Source organism: Nannobrachium achirus (assembly GCF_963921795.1).
Source record: "Nannobrachium achirus genome assembly, chromosome: 16".
NCBI classification, from domain to species: domain Eukaryota; kingdom Metazoa; phylum Chordata; class Actinopteri; order Myctophiformes; family Myctophidae; genus Nannobrachium; species Nannobrachium achirus.
This window is the reverse complement of record NC_137823.1, coordinates 53,156,154-53,177,038: the sequence shown is the minus strand read 5'-3', so window position 1 is coordinate 53,177,038 and position 20,885 is coordinate 53,156,154. Positions and strand designations below refer to the sequence as shown.

The following is a 20,885-nucleotide window of genomic DNA, read 5'->3' as shown; positions in this document are numbered from 1 at the left end:
ATAACGCTTATTAAGTGTTTAAACTGTTCCTCATTTTGCTGGGGACCCACCTGGAGCCCCCTCAAGGACCCCCGGGGGTTCCGCGGACTCCACTTTGAGAACCAGGGTTTTCAAGTACCCTGAAGAAGGTTGTGCTGGCCGCTACGCGTGGGTTATCCCAGTTTTTAACTTCAATTATGAACTAGCCGCTTCAATAAAGCCTTTTAACTTTTTTCACCAGAAGAGTGCCTTGATTTATTTTTCCTTTAAAGTTAGACGTTTTCAGAGCACCTTTGCTACACTCTTTTTGAACTTCCGAGCACCCAGACCCTTTTGTTTTTGCGAGGGTTTGAGGCTTTTGTACATCAATCAGAAGCAGCTTTACTTTAGTAGCTTTTTTAATGTGGAATGCCATTAAAACTGCTCTGAAAAATCAGTTACAGGCTGCAACTTGAAACTGGTAAAAAGACGATACCCCCCTCCCCCGACCTGTTTACTGGGTATATATGATTGTGTATATATATAAAAAATCAAACCTCGGTTCGAATTGAAGCGGTGGACAGATAAAACTTCTATTCTGAATGTATTTGGAGAGCTGGTATGACAGTTGGTATAATAGGTTTAAAAAATAAAATAGATTAAAACACATACATTAACTCATTGACTGCCAAGGCACGAGTTTCACGAGTTATTACAGTACTCCCAGGCTGCCACAGCCCGAGTTTCCCGAGTTGGAAGCCATTTTGAAAAAAAAAAAAAAAAAAAAAAAAATCATTTTTTTTTTTAATAAAAAAAATTCTAAAAATGCCTCAAATGTATTAGGCATGATCGCAATTGCGAGATTGCATGTTTAGCCCCATAACAAACACATCTTTCAAAATGTCAAAAATGGCTGTTTTGTCTGACTTTGAAGGCTTCTATCTCATGAATGCCTGAACGGATTTCCAAGCGGATTTTTTTGTTTGAAAGCTGTTAAAAAGTACTACACATATGGTGCATGATCTAGGCATGGGCGTGCACGATCCGTGCACTAAAAATTGATCCGTGCACTAGAAATTTAGGAAGGTGGCAGTGTTTGTTTTGTCTGACTTTGAAGGCTTCTATCTCATGAATGCCTGAACGGATTTCCAAGCGGATTTTTTTGTTTGAAAGCTGTTAAAAAGTACTACACATATGGTGCATATATGGTGCATGGGCGTGCACGATCCGTGCACTAAAAATTGATCCGTGCACTAGAAATTTAGGAACGTGGCATCCTGGTACTTGGCGGCCATCTTGAAAAGGGCATTCAATGAGTTAAAATAAGAATTTGTAATTAAATAAATACATAAATAAATATAAAGTGTTTAAATAAGACAGATAAACCCTGAAGGCCAAATTATCATGTGAAGCTTGACCAATCCTCAAAGTATCCATTCATCTGACCGGGAGGTACACCACCGCACACATATTCTAGATGTACAGGACATATAAAGCCTATTCATTCTGAACTGAAATGACCATATATGGACATGGGACACACATTTTGCTTTTTGAAAAAGCCTATTCATTCTGGACTGATATTTTACACGTACGGGACAGGAAAAACCTGTTCATTCTGGCCTGGAGTGACCATATATGGACATAAGGTAACGGACATTCTGTTTTTGAAAAACCCTGTTCATTCTGGACTGAGATCACCATATATGGTAATTAAACGGACATTCTGTTTTTGAAAAAGCCTGTTCATTCTGGACTGAAATGACCATATATGGGCGTGATACACACAAAGCCATTCATTGGAAGCGGTTTCCACCGCTTAAAAAAAAATTCCCCTTCTTTTTTTCTTGTTTTCTGAATCTGACTGTTTTATGATGTTTCTTGCATAGTACTGTGTATATTTGTCTCAATGAAATAAGTAAAAAAAAGGACCCCAATGTAAAAGAGCCATAGTGCTTTCTTGGGTTTAAATCCTATATTAGTAGACCGTGTATCTGAACTGTACTGTCCTGTGCTTTTCCTATGCAAACTGGCTGCTAATAAAGTATTCAATCGATCAAGTACTTCTGGTTGTTGACTGATGCCACTATGAAGTGAGTCCTTCCATCGTGGTACTGCCTCTTGGTGGACTTGACTCTGGTCCCTCTGGTGTTCAGCACCACCGCTCCGTTCTCCAGGGAGATGCTGAACTCATCCGTCTGCAAGGGAACGTTCACACGCAGGTGAGATCCAGCTACACTAAACGCTCACAAAGACAGTGAACAGTGGTCCTCAGCCTAAAGGCGGTCATCACAAATGTATATAAAAAGCAAGCACTAACCAATACGATATTGTTGAAATGTATTTACCCATGTGATGTATGTGTGCAGAATTGTGGAATTAAAAAATACATATACAACATGATACATGATAAAAAAAATCATGGTATTTTTTCTTTACAATTTAGAAAAATGACTTTTCATGCTGATACCGATAGCTAGAAACTTATTGTTAGCTCCATTGATCCGAGCCAGAACCCAATAAACATGCTCTGGAAATGCACACCACCGGAATAAAAAAATACCATTTTCACAGCGCGTAAGACACTTAGAGATGTGTTTACCCCCTCTTTGAGGTAGAACAGTTGTCCAGACGGCTGCAGGGTCCTGAAGTTGAGTCCGCCCTCAAAGGAATGGAAGGGTGAGATCTTGGCCGTTGAGCCCAGATAGCCCTCTCCAGTGAAGGAGGCTTTACGGGACATCTGTTGGCGATCAGAACACACATCTCACTCCAGTGTTGATTTCGTCGACTAAAACTATGACTAAAAATGTTTGTCGACTGCGTTTTTTTCACTGACGAAAACTAAATAAAAACAAAATAAAAACTAAGCTGTGATGACTAAAACTAAGACTAAATATATTGACAATTTCGTCAACAAAATAAAAACTAGACTAAAACGTTAGGGAGGGACTAGTGGAGAAGAGAGTAATTTTATATTTGGTTGCTCTCAGGTTTTGCATGCTGAAAATAGCAGATCTACAAGCTCACAACGCGTCGCGCTGCGACGCGTTGTGAGCTTGTAGATCGGCTATTTTCAGCACACAACCAAGTGTAAAATCAGTCATTACGATGCCATCAAGGCCTGCCAAAATACATTTCAGTTGACTAAATCAACTGTAGATTTAGTCGACTAAAATCGTATATTTAGTCGACTAAAATTAGACTAAAACTAATACTTTTCAGGTGACAAAATTATGACTAAAACTAAAATACATTTTATTCAAAAGACTATGACTAAAACTAAATCAAAATTTGCTGTCAAAAACAACACTGTCTCACTGTCATCTCACACCCTGTCAGTTTACACTTCACTGAGCCCACAATGGGGATATTGATTGGCTCAGGTCTTACCAGCTGCTGAAGCACTGACATCCAATCATTTTTTCTCACTTGAAGATGAGAGGAATTGGGTTCTCTGTGTGTGTGTGTGTGTGTGTGTGTGTGTGTGTGTGTGTGTGTGTGTGTGTGTGTGTGTGCGTGTGTGTGTGTGTGTGTGTGTGTGTGTGTGTGCACACGTGCGTGCATGCACGTGCATGTGTGTGTGTGTGTGTGTGTGTGTGTGTGTGTGTGTGTGTGTGTGTTACTCTCCAAAATAAATATCGTCGCTGTCAGGTGGAAAACATGTCTAAAACTCTTCCTTTTTTAAGTTTTTTTTCCCAACGATATTGGCACTATCAGGCAGAAACCTCATATCTCCAAGTTTCACATTTGTATGTTTTTTTTCCATTTCTCATAAATTAAAGCCCTACTTCATCATCCAATAGTGTCGCACAAAACTTGTGAAAATAGCAGATCTACAAGCACACAGCGCCTTGCGGCGCGAGGCGTTGTGTGCTTGTAGATCAGCTATTTTCACTAGTCTAAATCATTTTTAAAATGATGAATACAAAACAGAACGGTCTGTGACATACAAGGTTTCCAGCCGACAGCGACCATATGCAAGGTGCAGCATCATAACATGTGTGTGGAGTGAGGCTGTACTTACAAAGGACTCCTCTGGGCATCCGTTGCTGATACCAATGGTACCAGGCTCCTCCAGGAGGTTAAAGTCTTTCTTCTGGAACTGGAAGCCTTTGACGCAGCCTCTCAGGCCCACCACAGAGGACAGCTCAGGCCTGTGGAGGTGACAATAACCTGTCAGTATCCTGAAGAGGACTCTCAACCAAAGCCACTTACCGCCAGTTCTTAGAGCCTTTTTTGTCCCATTTTTTTTTCATAATCTTTATCCCATGATTTTGTAACCCATTTTCACCCAATGTCAATTGCCTATGTAATCCTGGGCTCTGCTCTCCCTCTGCCGCGCCTGGGGAGACAACGGACTGACCTCATGCTTCCTTCTATGCATGAGGAGTCCAAGTTGCTTCTTTTCACCTGACAGTGGGGATTTCCCCGGTTTGGACATAGCACGTGGAAGGAAAGCGTTATTCCAACCAGTTCCTTTCCCCTCCATCAGGCGCCGGCCAGGGGGAGGCATTATAGAGACAAGGATTACTATGTTTTTGTGAGGGTATCAACCCTAGGAGACACGGGGAGAACATGCAAACTCCACACAGAAAGGCCCTATCGCCAACCCCACCTAGGGTGTGGGCATTCTGTAAAAATTGTAAATTTAACCCCATTGATTCCGGACGGGGACCCAAATGTCCGGAATCAACGGGGGTACATTTAATTTAATAAATCAATAGAAAAAAAAAACATTTTGGGGGTGAACTACTCCTTTTGCATCACTGTTGCAGTGATGCATGCTTTGGTGGAACAGCAGCTCACCTGGACAGGAGGATTTGTGACGGTGCTCCTCCGATGTAGAGGTCTGAGAAGGGCAGGGTGGTCTTTGGATTCTCTATGGACTTAACGTGACTCTTGTCCACCAGTAGGATCACCTTCTTTGACTGATGGTAGATCACTGACACCTGTGAAGATTAAATAGCCCGGAGCAGATTGTTACAACAGCATTGTTTCTTACTCTCTTTGTGATTGTATGCGGTGAGGAGAGCCCTCCTGTACCTCGTGGTAGCGCGCGTCGTTAATCTTCAGTTTTGGTATGTTGTTCTCCATAACATTTGGCCCGTTGCTGAAGCCAAAGTCGTACATGAGGCGCAGGTAGCCATTCTTTAATTCCAATAGGAAAAATTTATCCTGAGAAAGAAAAGGTTAAACATTTATGTTAAACTTTATGTTTTTCTGTTCGTTCAGTTGAGTCTAAATAAACAACAAATACATGTTACATGTCAATCATTTAAAGCAGGGGGTCTTCAACAGGGGGTCCGGGACCCCTAGGGGGGTCCTCAGAGTCACTACAGGGGGTCCTCCAAATCTTTGTGTGATAGAAGTGTTTTTTCTCCTTTTTTATATTAACCACTTGAACCCTAACATCCATATTCTGAGAACTTTAGCCAAAAATAGCAGATCTACAAACTCAAGCTTGTAGATCGGCTATTTTCTGCAAAGAGTTGTGTTGTAGCTGGGAAAAAAGCAGACTAATTACAGAGTGAAAGGTCAAGTTTCATAAGTATTGACGCCGGTTCAAGTGGTTAAATATCAGAAAATGCAAAGTGACATGAATCCAAAATACACGGATGATCGTGCTGTCAAACCATGAAACTATATGGAATCTATGATAAGGTTGTGGGGGTCCCTGCTTCATCTCTCGCTCAACTAAGGGGTCCTTGGCCTGAAAACGTTGAAGACCCCTGATTTAAACTAAGTACGAAAAAAAAAAGAACACATTTTTAATATCTGGATTAACGATAATAACCTCTGTGTTTAGACTTACCCCATTGACCATGAGCAGTAGCACGCCATTGTTTGCCACCGTTCGTACAGCAATGTCAAATCTGGTCACGACACCAAACTTGCCCCTCCTCTCGATGTTATTGATGAGTGCAAAGCCTGTTCCATCAAACAGGTAGCTGACAATACGACTCTGAGAGAACGCCAACTTGTATCTGAGAGCAAAAACAAAAAACCACAGGTTAATTCAGTTGAATCTGAGTGTTCCTCGAATCCTCATACTAATAGTCGGGGGATATCTTAAAAAGTCCTGGAATAAATTCCTTACCAAAACATTTCTTCACCAATGTGTTTGTAAAGGTGTCTAGTAACACATCTCACAAAGACTGAAATTCAGTTTCCCTAGGAAAATCTTTGACAGCTAGGGTAATTCTGGGTCTCATTCTCTAACTACTATAGGGGAAAAGATCACTCCCAAAAAATATGCTTTAAGTGGGATGTGAGGGGTCTAACTAGGTGTTTTTAATTATTCTGAATCCATTGCAAGCATTTGTTTTGCACAAAAAAACATTCATTGGGCTAAAAACAGCCCATAAAATGATGGTTTAGTGATGATCACTAAATCATCACTTTTCACAGTGGTATGGGGGTCCATTTCTAGCCCAAGGAATGTTTTTGGTGCAAAACAAATGCTTGCAATGGATTCAGAATAATTAAAAACACCTAGTAAGACCCCTCACATCCCACTTAAAGCATACTTTTTGGGAGTGATTTTGTCCCCTATAGTATAGTGTATAGTGAGTGAATGAGACCCAGAATTACCCTAGCTGTCAAAGATTTTCCTAGGGAAACTGAATTTCAGTCTTCGTGAGATGTGTTACTAGACACCTTTACAAACACATTGGTGAAGAAATGTTTTGGTAAGGAATTTATTCCAGGACTTTTTAAGATATCCCCCGACTATAAGCAGTATATCGTTACTGTCGGGCAGAAACATTATAACATTACATCTCCATGTTTTTGACTCTTTATGTTTTTCTCAAATGAATACAATAGTTCAGGGGTGGGCAACTTTGATGATGGCGAGGGCCACTGTATATTTCCACCTTCACTCCAGAGGGCCACAATGCATATTGCTACGTCCTACTTTGACATTCTAGTATCTCATACAAAAGAAGCAAAACAATAGCAGATCTACAAGCTCAATCGCGCGTGAGCTTGTAGATCAGCTATTTTTTTGCTTCTTTTGAATTGGAATCCTGAATAATATTTTGGAATCTTTGAATTGGAATCCTGAAATGTAACATTTTGATTTAATTTCAAACACATTTAATTATATAGTCAGGTTAATTTTATGAACTTAAATACAAATACATTAGACATAAAAGAAGACATTTTAATACTACTATACTAGTCATTAAGCTACTATTATAGACTGACGGAAACTAAAGCAGGTCATGGTTGGAATTGTAACAGCTGAAATCAATAATATATCAGTTTTCGGGTATTAACCTGCGGGCCGCATTAAGTGAAGGTGGGGGCCGCATGTGGCCCCCGGACCGCCAGTTGCCCATGTATGCCCTAGTTCATCGTACAAGAGACGACGCGTAGCATTGCGTTGTGATCCGGCTATTTTCACTACTTTATATTCTTTTTTTAATAGATACAAACATACAATAAACAACAACTATAAATGTGAAAAAGAATACTAGAACAGCTACAGTAGCTACCTGGGACATGGTGGTGTGGCGACCACATCAACCAAGTGGGTCTCTTTGAAATTATACAGGCTGATGACATCGTTGTTGATGGAGGCCATCTCGATGCAGCCCACGAAAGGAGCAAGACTGAGAGGAGGTGGCAGCTAAAAGGAATACATAATCTGCATTTTAATTTAAAACCACATGAACCCTAGCATCCCTATTATAGGTATGTCATAATAGGCAAACATAGTGCAAGTATAGCGGATAAACAAGCTCACAACGCGCTGCAACAGAGCATGTCGTGAGCTTGTACATCTGCCATTTTTGCTGCACAGATTTGGCGTAGAGGGGAAAAGGAGGGGACCAATTATAGACAGTATAGACACTGCATATACAGTAGGGTATAAGGCAGGGGTGTCCATTTTTTTCCAAAGGGGCCATATAGAAGATGCAAAAATACACACAGTACTATACATTAGGGCAGACAGCATTTCTTGTCATTTGTCACATTGTCACTGGACCATGACAGTAGCATAGCTAGTACAAATACATGCATCGCACTGCAATATCAATAGTGTATCCAAATGTAAGCCACTCATCTGCTGTGAACAAAAGAAAAACAATCCCACATTTCTTCAGCATTTCATCACGTGCACTGCATGCTATTATATTTACAGTCCAATAAATTACCTTTTGTTCAAATGTGCAGCCAAAATTAATAACACAAGCAGTTAGGAATCCTTATACAAATTCTACTGAGAAGTAGATCTGTCCAGGTTAATTTAAAAACTTTCAAAACTTCAATGTGGCAGGCCATAAATAATGCATTTTAGGAAGGAAGCCGCAGGCCATATACAATCTGCTGTCGTGCCACGATTGGCCCCCGTACAAGGATCAGTTGGTTGTGCATAACCCAACTTGCATAATATCAACTAAACACTCAGGTAATTGCAGCAACTTGACCAACAAACTGGACTCAATCTTACATCGGTTGACACGATTAAAAGACAATCTCAAGAGCATTTTGACGCCAAACAACTCAGCAGCGATACCTTGACATCATCCGGAACGCCACCCACAAAGAAGACCACATCTTTGGGGTCGATGTCAAACAGTGCGTCCGTGCCCGGAGCTTCCCCTTTCTGGATGAACTTCTGCTCGTCCGTGGAGCTCTGACTGGGCACGGTGAGGAAGACCTTTCCGTGTCTGCCCAACCTGCCACCGGGGAACACAAAGGAGCATGAAGGAACAAACACATTATCACAACCAGGGGTCATTGCCATGTTGGCTTGTGGTGGACATTTTTGTCAAAACCGGACAAGAAACACATTAAGAGATAGCCCTGATTGACCATAAAAGGGCTGCAACTGTGAGAGTGTAAAAATGGAAAATGCCTCCATTTGTACACTCTCACAGTTATGGGGCAACCACTAGTATTGGTGGACTCATAATGTGCCATAGTGTCATAGTAAATCAGTGTCATACATATTCTGAAGATAATCTGGAGACTTGACATGCAGTAATTGGGTATTATGATCAAAATAAGATGTTTTGTAAAACAGAAAATCTAAAATTTGCTATGGACAAGGCCAAGACATATCAAACATATAATTTTCGGAATGTCTGAGTGAGTGTCTGAGTGTCTGTCACAGCGTTTCTCCTCAGTGGCTGGATCTGAAATCGCATCACCATAAGCATATGAACACACCTGACATAACTGTGAAGCCCGTTTGTCACTTTCACAAATCTTATGCTGTATATTATCATTTTTTATGGTGTACCTATATCTATTCTGCATCTAGCTTGAGGCATATCTATTCTGCATCTAGCATGAGGCAACATGTTTAACCAGCTCTGTGTGTGTGTGTGTGTGTGTGTGTGTGTGTGTGTGTGTGTGTGTGTGTGTGTGTGTGTGTGTGTGTGTGTGTGTGTGTGTGTGTGTGTGTGTGTGCAGGCGGGCGGGGGGGGGGTGGGGGGGGGGGGGGGGGGGTCGGTTGTCTGGCCCTGTTACAGATTTTGTCCAAAAATCATGCAGATCGGTACACAGTATCTCTGTAGCCATTAAACGAAACGGGTATTTCTTACATTGATGCTCCTACATATTATCATGCAAGCACCAGTTAAAGTTACTTTCCATCCCTCATATACTGTGTGCACAGTGCACATCCCATAACCCACCCACTGCACATCATTTCGGAGCTCATATCTTTGAATGGGTAAGGGCTAGTTATATATGATATATGAACCCTGATTACAACATTGTGATTGCTGCACGGGCTGCAAAGGTATAACCTTGGTTCTCCAAGTAACATGAGTGTCTACGGACCTCTCCACTTTGATGTAGTTGAAGACTGCAGGCCACTGGCTGACAGGCTTTGAACTCAGTGGGATCTCCACATCCTCACTGCCCAGGTTGTACACGAACACCAGGTTGTCATTCTTGATGGCCAGGCCCATGTAGTCCTTCGTGCCCTGTAGGAACACAAAGCACATACAGTATGGGAATAACACTAGTACCTGTACAGTATGTAGAACATATCGTTGCTGAATATGGCTATGGCACAAACCTCGCCATAGCCATATTCTAGCTTTTTGTGTTTTTTCATAAATTAATGCCCTACTTGTTCATACTACAGTAGCTTCACACAAAAGTATCAAGAGTAACAGATCCACAAGCTCGAAACGTGGTGCGGAGCGACGCATTTTGAGCTTGTGCGCGCGCACGTGCGTGCAGCTTGATAAGTCTGGGCTCGCAGAGCCTAACCGAGCCTGCGGCATCTCACCCCTGTTGGTAAGTAAGTAACGTTTTATTAGTATAGCACTTTTAACAGAGTGAACACACATAGTGCTTTACATACAACAGAAATAAAACAGCAACACACATTGAGATGATTAGAAACAACAAAAACACAAACTGTACAATGCATATCTGGAAAAACAAAACAGCAGTCACATTTCACATCTGGAGGAGAAGCTCAATGGCTTTCTCCAAATGCTTGTTGAAACAGTGTTTTTTAAGTGGTTCTTAAAACTCTCAGGCCATGAGGAATGGCATTCCAGAGTCTGGGCACTACAGACTGAAAGGCCCTGTCACCTTTGGTGATTAACCTGCATGAGGAATGTCATAGAGTCTGGCTTGAGTTGTCCAAAACTCAAGCCAGAACTTAAGCACAGCGGGAGAATGGATACATATTCAATAAGTCATCAGCTAAATTCAGGAGTGTCGGGCAGGCAAGACCCAAATTCAGAGTTAACATTTTTAACTCAAATATGTGGGGGTCCCTGGAACAAAATATTTTTAGATTTTGGTCAAATACATATCATTTTGTGGGTCCTTGACATGACAAAGTTTGAGAACCATTCATACACTATAGCAACATAAGTTTTATCAGAAAAATGATAGGATTTAGAAGAAATTTGTAGAATGGGCCTATATCAGCGGTTCTTAAACTTTGTCAGGTCAAGGACCCCCAAAATGATATGTATTTGGCCACGGGCCCCTATCTAAAAATATTCTTTTTTCGGGCGGGGACCCCCAGAAGCAAAGATTTTAGTTAAAGATTCACTCTGAGTTTGGGTCTTGCCTCAAGCTACAGATGCTGTAGATGCAGAATAGATACACGCACAAAGGCAAGGGGCTGGTTTTTAAGAGGAGGGGTCTATGAGGACAAGGTGCGGCTCTGCCCCCATGCTATTTGTTTCCATTTGTGTCATGTGAAAAGGAACTCAACTCTTGAAGAACTGAATACAGAAGAACATACATTTTGATTCCAGGTAGGAATTTATATATATACTGTATATGTTTTACTTGGTAGCAGTCAAGTACTGTATGATACAAAGCTTATATAGTCCCTATTGAAACAAGCCCAAAAGCTTTCTTACTGTGTTTATCCTTTTAGTTGATCTTGCACAAGTGAACTGTACTGTGTCATGTAGCTTTTCCTATGCAAACTTCTAATAAAGTCCTCAATCAATCAATCAATCAATCAATCAATCAATCAATCAATCAATCAATCAATCAAAGAAGTTCTTATGTTTAGGTGTATAATAATGTGAGAAGGTGAGCATTTCAGCCTGGTCTCGACTGTAAAACGCAGAGGTCTCCGCCAGGTGAGAAAATTTAACAGATGTCAATCTTTCTTGCCAAACATGATAGAATATGAAAAATCTCACAGAGCCGTCTCCATGACATTACAAAAAATATCATGTGTACACAGATTTGTGGGATGTTTAGATAAAATTTGAAGGACTAAAATAAAATAAAACAAGTTTAAAAATAAATAGGCCACCTGGTGGCGCTATAAAAGGCAGATTAGAAAAGGACAGGGCAAAAATTGTAATCCTTATATCACTGTTTTATATTTGATGTTTGTACAAAAGAAGCTGCTACTCCTATTATTGTACCACTTCATTGCCTTAAATGCTTCATTTGAAAATCAAATAAACAAAGTTTAAAAAAAAAGAGAAAAGGACAGGGCAAAGGTTTTTCCTTGGCCTCAAGGGAGTGTGCATACAACGTTTTACACTGATCGGTGGAATTATAGGTAAAAACACAAATCAGCCTATTATAGCGACACCCTAGGATGATTAGAACATTTGCAAGTGGCAATTCTTCCTCTGCTACGTGGGAATGTGCTTGCAAAATTTCACTGACACACGGACGGATGGACAGACAGACAGGGTGTAATACCGTGTAAAACGTAGTCTCGGCCAGGCCGAAAGAGCCAATGAAAAACACCAATAACTTCAGCTACACTCTGTTTCAGCAAAGACCTAAAAACCCTTAAAATTAAAAACCCTGCAATTATGTGTAGGAATGCTGTTGTACTCCAGTTAAAGCAAGCCCCGCATGGAGAAGTTTTCAGACCTTGTGTAGTGTAAAACTATCACATTTTCTGTTCAGGAAACACACAAATAAGTGCCCAGTTCTATTCATAGTAACAACTAGTTTGCGTACTCTTTCACTCATCAATTTGTCCGGTGATATGATGAGACGCGAAGGTCAGTTTGAAGAAAATAAACAGATCCTCTTATGACTCCTCTTACGACTACATTTTATTTAACACTTAAGCTAATACAGACTTTTAGCAATAATACAAAAATATACTTATATGGACATAGAAATATTATCCCCTGAAAAACTAAAAAAGAGTGGCTTGCAGAGAGTTGACTTGATTGAATGTTAAATCTGGCAGTGTTGTTGTTTAGTTTTGATTACATCCGAGATCCAACAAACCTAATGTTGTTGCTTTCCTAAAGGGTTAAAACATTTCAGCTGATGCCATAGCAATTTGGTCAAATGACCAAAAAAGGACAGTCTGCTAGCCAGTCATTGAGTAAGAGGAGAAGTTGTGATATCTGTCAGTCATTGAGTAAGAGGAGAAGTCAGGGACGTGCAGAGAATGTTAGAGAGGCAGGGGCTGGAATTTCCAAAAGGGCCTTTGGGTGGAAGCACCGAAAATAGCCGACCTCCAAGCTCACAGCGCGTCGTGCTGCAACGCGTTGTGAGCTTGGAGGTCGGCTATTTTCGCTGTGTGAAACCACACTGAACTAAGCATAACCAAGTCAATACTGGAGATGTGGCGTAATGGCATGGATTTCTACGCAGTGAGGGCAATTCTTTCAACATAAGATGATGCATTCAAGTTCAGGAGAGTTTGGACAAGGCAATTCTCTTGAATGCTGCCTTCATGTATGGAATAGAAAGAGGGCATTTCTTTCACCATAGTAAAAACTGAATTCATGGTCTGGAGAGGGCACTTTTTTTACAGACGGATAAAAGGGCAGGGGCTCAAGCCCCCTTTCATGTCTATGTGTGCACGTGCCTCAGGGAGCAGACATGGCGTCAGCAGCAGGATGTTGTGTTGTCATCCTCCATGCTTGTTCCTCTGCTTCGGCAGAGTGTGTTTCTCGGCAAGGCCACTCAGCCGCTCCGGGTTTTATATTAAACCGTAGCTAGCTGCCTGTGGCAGCCACGGCTGAAGAGACAAAACTCAAATTCCCACAATGCAACGGGAGATAACTCAATCAGGAAATCCAGGTTTTCCATACAGGCCAAGGTTATGAGACTTACAAAAGTGGATCTATCTCGTAATCTAACTCCAGATCACGTTCATGTTAAAAACAAGCCCTTCTCTAGCGAGCGTTACAAAAGCACTGATGGCCACGATTGTCATTTGTTCTGTCCTGGGTGAAATAAAATACTATCACAACGAAAAATACTCAGGTTACATTTACTCCGATAGCCTCCGAAATAAGAAAAAAAAAACGAACATTAAAAAACCCTGCCACTTTGCGAATAAATCATTGTTTAATCAACGGCATCCAATGTGTTAATCCATGCCTGTTTTTGTGGTGTGGTCAATTCTCCTTTTGCACAAAGTGCAATGCAAGATAGAGGGCGCCAGACCCCTTTTAGTCACACCCTACCACTACTTCCTGTTCATCCACAGAGCATTGATTTTAGTTGTTTTCTCCATTAGATTAAAGTGCTTTCTTTTCACTTTTTTCAACTTTTATTACTTACCTTACATACATTTTATTTGTCTGCCTCATCCTTTTACCATCCCAAGTTGGAAAAAGTGAAAAGAAAGCACTTTAATCTAATGGAGAAAACAACTAGAATCAATGCTCTGTGGATGAACAGGGAGTAGCAGTGACTCAAAGGGATCTGGCGCCCTCTATCTTGCATTGCACTACTTTGTGCAAAAGGAGGAGTGTGTGTGTACTGTATATTGGACTCAAAAATGTCACAAAAAGTGATTAACATCTTGTTTGTACTCTGGCCAGGCTGTGTCTTTGCAGTTATCATCATGCCAGCAACGTCAGCATCGGCTAATAAAGGACCAATAAAGGCCAATAAGCCTGCTCCGTCTGTTACTGCTGTCACTTCTGTGGAACCTCGTGAGGGTACTTCCTGTCTTCCAACTGTCACGACTGTGGATGCTGCTGGGGGAACTCATCGCCAGTGCACCATCACCATCAGTAACCGTTCTTCCCATTCACTCATTAATCCCAGGTATTTCTTTATTGTCTCCGCCAGGCAGAAGACAGGGCCAGACTATGTTTTGCACCCTGTCCGTCTGTCTGTTACCAGCTAATCTCCGCGCCGATGGCCCGGTCCCTGTGCTCTGTGCCACATTTTTTACATGGGTCCGTTCTAGCGCCACCATGAGGTCCATTTTAGCAAAACAATTTTTTTTGGACAGCACTCCTACAGATTTTGTCCAAAAACCCTGCAAATCGGTAGACAGTATCTCTGCAGTCATGTGATCGACATGGATCTCTCCGGTTTTCCAAAGTTTGCAGGATTGGTCCGTTTTTAACAAAATGCCTTACCATGAACACAGCATGTAATGTGTTGGTCAAATTGTGCACGCACGACACATTCCCACCAGGCAGAGGAAGAAATGCCACTTCAAAAATGCCAAATCAGCCACATGGTGGCGCTATAACAGGCCAATTTGTGTATTTACCTATAACTCCACCAATCTGTGTAAAACTTTGTATGCACACTCCCCAGAGGCCAAGGAAAAATCTTTTCACATCTGCCTATGAAAACCGTCACATCTTGTCCGTACGTCCTTCCTTCCTTCCTTCAGTAACGCCTCAATTTCTATAGCTGCTGACCGGTTGTCAAATCACATCGTTGCGAGATCACATTGTGACATCACATTCCGTCCTTGTCCCTTGTATGCCCATATATGGAGATCCCTTATCTCCATATATGTCTATAGCTGACCTATGACATCACATTGCTGTGACATCACATTGTGTCATCACACTCTGTCCTTGTCCCTTGTATATGCCTATATATGGAGATCCCTGATGTCATCAATATTAAGCCCATAGCCTGGAATGCCCATATATGGACATATTATGTGAGTCTAATGTGGTCTATAAGATAACACATCTATGATGTCAGACGTCAGTTATATCCATATTTGGGAAAATATGTTTTTTTTTTATCACACTTGCAAATGAATTCCATCCTGAGCAAATTCGCTTTTCCACCCCCCAAAAAATAGCGAAAATACGGAAATTACACCTCTGCCTCTCTAACTTTCTTTTTTTTCTTCTCACTATTAAGGATGCACGTTTTGAAGGGCAGTTCCACCACACCTTTACCAGCGGAGATCGGCTCGGACAAGAAGGCCACGGTGGAGTTCAAGAAGACAGCCCACACTGCGACTGGCACCGTTGGTGTCTTCACCTACGACCTCAAATCCCACACCAAGCAGCTAGCTGTCAATGTCATGTTCTCTGTGCCCTACGACTACTGCCTGTACTCAAACTGGCATGCGGCGGGATTCTTTGACAAGAACAAAGCCTGCGACCACGATCTCTTCAATGAGATGTATTACAACTCAGAGAACGGATTTGCCAGACAGAAAGGAGGCAGTTCGATCTGTCACTCAAATAGTGATGTTAAAGTCAGCGCCACGATGACAGACACTCACACACCTGTCATGACTGTGGTCATTTGTGACGCCTGAAATCAGGGGTCTAATAGTTAAAGGAGTTTGGGAGTAGGTTGAAGCTCGATTATGATAATAATCATTGCTACAGAGTGTTTGTTCAGTAGCAGGACTCCCTGTTCCTCTAACTCTTTAGTGAACAGAAATAGTGTTCCAATTTCAATTTGGTCCGCAAATTTCTTTGTGTCATTCCAATTATTTCCCTCGTTTATCCATTCCTATATCCCTTTATCCACTTTTTATCCTTTGTAGTCAAATGAGACATACATGTATAAGATGGACCTTTATTCTCTATGAATTACCCTAATAATATCACTTACAACCTGTTTTCATATGCTGTCTTTTGGAAAGACTTTGGGCTTCTATTTTGATGGGTTGTGCTTTGTAAAGATTCTGATCTCCAGTATAATGTATATAAGCCAAATGTTTTGATCCTCATTGGTGAAGGCGTTGTACACAAGAAAGAAAATAAATGTACCTTTTCTTTTTATTACTGCTGGATTTGTTGGTTCTTTATTTCTCTTTGTATTACGCTGCTACTACTACTTGTCAATATTATAATACTGTTTAGTATCCTTCTATAAATAGCATATATGAAATATTGTATTTATATATATATATATTAGGGGTTCAACGATACAGAAAATTCACGGTTCAGTTCGGTTCAGTTCGGTTCGATATTTTGGTGTCACGGTTCGATACTTTTTCGATACAAAAACAAAAAAAAAAAACATTTTTTTCCCCTAAAATGTATTCAAACTAATTTTGTTTCAACTTTCAACAACACCCATAGAGCATCGCAGCGGAAGTGGTTTACTGGTGCCATTTAAAATCTCCCATTCATTTTCCCCATAGAATTTTACAAAAATATTTATAACAATTATGTTAAGCCTAGAACCAAGCCATCCAGGATTGCAAAAGTACCAAAAGTAAAAGTACAAAAAATGTTTGAAATTAGCAGATCTACAAGCTCACAACGCGTCGCGATGCAACGCGTTGAGATTGTAGATCGTCTATTTTCAAATATCCTAGGTATAAAATAGTGGATTAATGTATGTTTTATAATATAATCATTTATATCTGCAAAGTAACTAGAGTAGAAGTAAAAGTACTGAAAACTGGAACTACTCAAGTAAAGTACAAATACCTCAAAACTGTACTTAAGTAAATGTACTTAGTTACTTTACACCACTGTATTTTAGGACATTATAGTCCAATGACTATTTAAAAACACAGCCATGCATCCGTCATGTCTGACTGCACAGAGCGGTCAAGCTGGGAGTGATTACTAAGGGCTCAATAGCTGTGAACAAGAGCCGCTGCATGGATGACAGTGAGTGTGAGATCACCATGGTGAAGCACCATCAGGCCTGAGCTGCACTTAGCTGCTCCGCGGGTGTTGCACATGGAAATAGCAGATCTAAAAGCTCACGAAAGCGCTGCGTGGTAAGTCTGGTAACGCATCACGCACGTGTAGATCTGCTATTTTCCGATATATGCAACACCGGCCCACAACCAAGTATAAATCAGGCCTTATAAACAGAACAGAGAGGCCCTCTCTCTCTCTGTGCCCTGGTGGGTAGCCATCTAATGGTATTTATGCAAATGATCTCCATCTTTGATGTTGCGTGCACTTGGGTGCGCACACACACACGCACACACACGCACACACACACGCACACACACACACACACACACACACACACACACACACGCGTACGCACACACACGCACACATATACACGTGCACACACTATTGTTACAGGCGCCTCTTGGAGACCCCTCGAAAAAAGCAACACCGTGCTTTCAAAGTTTTTTTTGAGCGGTGGTCACACCGTCTCCATAGCGTGGCCGTGTGTGTATCCGTGTCTGTGTGTCTGTCTGTCTGTCTGTCTGTCTGTCTGTAGCCTCTGGTGTATGTAGCCTCAGTACCCTGGGTGACCAGAGAGGTGCTGTTGAGTCTAGCCTGCCCTGAGCATCAACTGCAATACACACACACACACACACACACACACACACCCCCACCCCACACACACAGGCACCCCCCCCCCCCCCCCACAGGCACCCCTCCCCCCCCACACCCCCCCCACACCCCCCCCCCCCACACACACAGGCACCCCTCCCTCCCCCCCCCCACAGGCACCCCTCCCCCCCCCCCCCCCCCCACGACCACCGCTCAGTTCACACGGGTGTGATTTTTTCTCTTCTCTTACTCAGATGATCACAACAAACTATTCGTCTCCTGTTCTGTTCCTTGTTGTTTTATCTTTCCCTGCCCTTGTTCTCTGGTTCCAAGTTTGCAAAGTAAACAGCTATTAATGTACGTACAATGCTTCTCTAGTTTAGCCTAAAGGTATATTCCCATTTAGGCCTAGAATTATTGAATGCTTTAACCAGTGAAAAATAGCAGATATACAAGCTCACAGCGCGGCACCGAGTGCCGCACTGCAAGCTTGTAGATCTGCTATTTTTGAAAAAGTCGTGAAAATCTTTGAATATTATGTATTTTCAAAGCAAACGTTTGTAACTCAAATGTTGCTTCTGGGTGGTCCCTGGAACTAAATATTTTGAGATATTTGTCCGAGGCCAAATAAATATCATTTTGGGGGTCCTTCACATGAGAAGGTTTGAGAACCACTGACATAGTAGTCTCTCAAGAACAGACTAACTGAGCTCCATTTAAGTGAAAAGGACCTTTTCTTTGACGATGGCTGGCCAGATTGCTGACATAGAAACATAGGGTTTTTCAAAAAATCTTAGAAGGATTCAAAAGACACTTATAGAATCGGGTCAAAATTCTAATTTTCACGATTTTTCTAAAATAGCAATAACAAGCTCGCAGCGCGGCACTCGGTGCCGCACTGTGAGCTTGTATATCTGCTATTTTTCAATAGTTAAAGCATAAAATAATGATACGCAATAATGTGTACCCGTTCTAAATGGGTTAAAAAATAAGATATCTCACATTTCTGTCTCCCAGGTAGAAGATGAAGCGGTCCTCGATGGGGTCGTTTTCAGGGTCCACTCTGATGAACAGGCTGATGGACGTCACCGTCTTCAGTTCCTCCAGGTTAGCGTGAGGATGGACCTCCACCGAGGAGTGGCCGTTGAACTTCATGGACACTTGCACCTGAGGATGATATTTCATCATGTGAACGTCACCAAGATCTCGCAATTTAGAGTGAAACTAGGAAATGATCTGGATCTCAGGATCCAAAGTGGACCAGTATGGATCGAGGACTTGCGCTCCAGCGAGGACCAGCCTGTGACATCAATCCTTTAAGACGTCGGTCATCTATGATAGCCTCGCGTTGCCAGTCTATCACACTGTGAGGGCGGATTCCTGTCATGCAACGCAAGGCTACATCAATGACGCAGGTATTGCAAGACTCCAAATTTGGAGAAAGATTTCAGTTCAAACAGATCCACTTTGACTTCCATTTTAAAAGGATGATGAATGAAGTAAAATATTTCAAAAGATATAAAATAATAATCTTAGTCTTAACACTTATGTTGCAGTGATTTTTTCTCTTCAATGTCCCGCGATGCCATGGTCTCCATAGACTTCCATGTAATTTATAGTACACGGATCGTGCACGCTCATGCCTAGATGATGCACCACGTGTGTGCACACTGTTCACAGCTTTCAAACAAAAAAATCTGCTTGGAAATCCGTTCAGGCATTCATGATTTATCAGCCATTATGTTTTCTTCAGATGTAAACAAACATGGCTGCCATGTTTGAAAGAATGGGTTGGTATGGGGGTTAAACATGCAATTTCGCGATCGCGATCATGCCTAATACATTTCTGGAGGTCCAAAAAACATTTTTGAAAAAAAAGAAAAATTGAAAAAAAAAAAAAAAAGAAAATGCCCAAACTCGGGAAACTCGGGGTTGGCACAGGGGTGCTACCTTTTCAAACTCGGGAAACTCGGGGTTGGCACCAGATGTGTTAATAATATAAACATTTCACATATTATGTGGAGAATGTGTGGAGCTACTGATTGGACTATATAGCCTGTCAGCCGGTGGTGTGGCTGTCCAAAACAGACACAGCTTTGCATGTACAGTAACACTCTAGAATGGTAAGTCACAGCCTTTTTAGTGTGCAACTCCATTGGTGGTACTATGAACTAGAGCCCGACCGATGCCATATTTTTTGACCGATGCCGATGTTTGCCGATGGTGAGTGTTAGACCACCGATTGCCGATGTTTAACCGATGTTTTGTAATAATATAAAATAATGATAAATAGCCTAAATTACAAAAACTTCTTACCTTCAAAACCTTTTTTTTCCCCTTTTTTTTACCAATGGACCGGGGACCACCAGTGGTCCTTGAGGGGTTTCCAGGTGGACCCCAGCAAAATGATGGAGATTTGGTAACCAAATGGACCCTTTATAAGATCTTTAACTGATGAGTGTAAAATGAAACGCAATGGATCCTTACGGACAACGACAATATATTCTACGTTTTGGGTCTGAGTGGCTAAATGTCATCAAATGGTGGTCTTTACTTATAAAAACGACCGATACATCGGAGAGATAATGACCGATGTCCGATACAAGGTTATAATAGTTTTGGTTTTTTTCATTAGTTTTTATTTTTATTAGTTTTGCGGTTTTGTTTTCAATTACAGTTTAGTTTTAATTAGTTTTTAAAGTGGGGTTGCTAGTTTCGTTTCGTTTTTATTTTTTGAAAATGCTTAGTTTTAGTTTAGTTTTTATTAGTTTTAGTATTAGTTTTAGTCTTTTACGTAATTTGGGGTATTTGTCAGGGGTGAGATTAAAAACTGGAAGCTCTGGAAAAAGTATTGTAAAAAAAAAAATCAACAAAACAGCATATTGTGGAGAGTGGCAGGAATGTTGAGACAACTTTGACCTCACCATGGTGTTTTTGAGCGGTGGTTACACCGTCTCCTATACGTGGCCGTGTGTGTATGCGTGCGTGTGTGTGTGTGTGTGTGTGTGCGTGTGT

General features: G+C 41.4%; 1 protein-coding gene across 1 annotated transcript in view; it reads right to left on the bottom strand.

Annotated features, from left to right (window-relative positions):
* The window catches only part of lama4 (laminin, alpha 4), an 80,068-nt gene that overhangs the window by 20,442 nt on the left and 38,741 nt on the right, over nucleotides 1–20,885 (bottom strand). The window contains exons 21-30 of the mRNA XM_080745396.1: nucleotides 18,873–19,037; nucleotides 9,757–9,902; nucleotides 8,483–8,645; nucleotides 7,458–7,591; nucleotides 5,771–5,942; nucleotides 5,002–5,133; nucleotides 4,765–4,907; nucleotides 3,983–4,112; nucleotides 2,561–2,698; nucleotides 2,023–2,156 (exon numbers count right to left, since the gene is read on the bottom strand). Coding sequence (XP_080601522.1) covers nucleotides 2,023–2,156; nucleotides 2,561–2,698; nucleotides 3,983–4,112; nucleotides 4,765–4,907; nucleotides 5,002–5,133; nucleotides 5,771–5,942; nucleotides 7,458–7,591; nucleotides 8,483–8,645; nucleotides 9,757–9,902; nucleotides 18,873–19,037 — 1,457 coding nt within the window. The remainder of the gene's footprint in view (nucleotides 1–2,022; nucleotides 2,157–2,560; nucleotides 2,699–3,982; nucleotides 4,113–4,764; nucleotides 4,908–5,001; nucleotides 5,134–5,770; nucleotides 5,943–7,457; nucleotides 7,592–8,482; nucleotides 8,646–9,756; nucleotides 9,903–18,872; nucleotides 19,038–20,885) is intronic.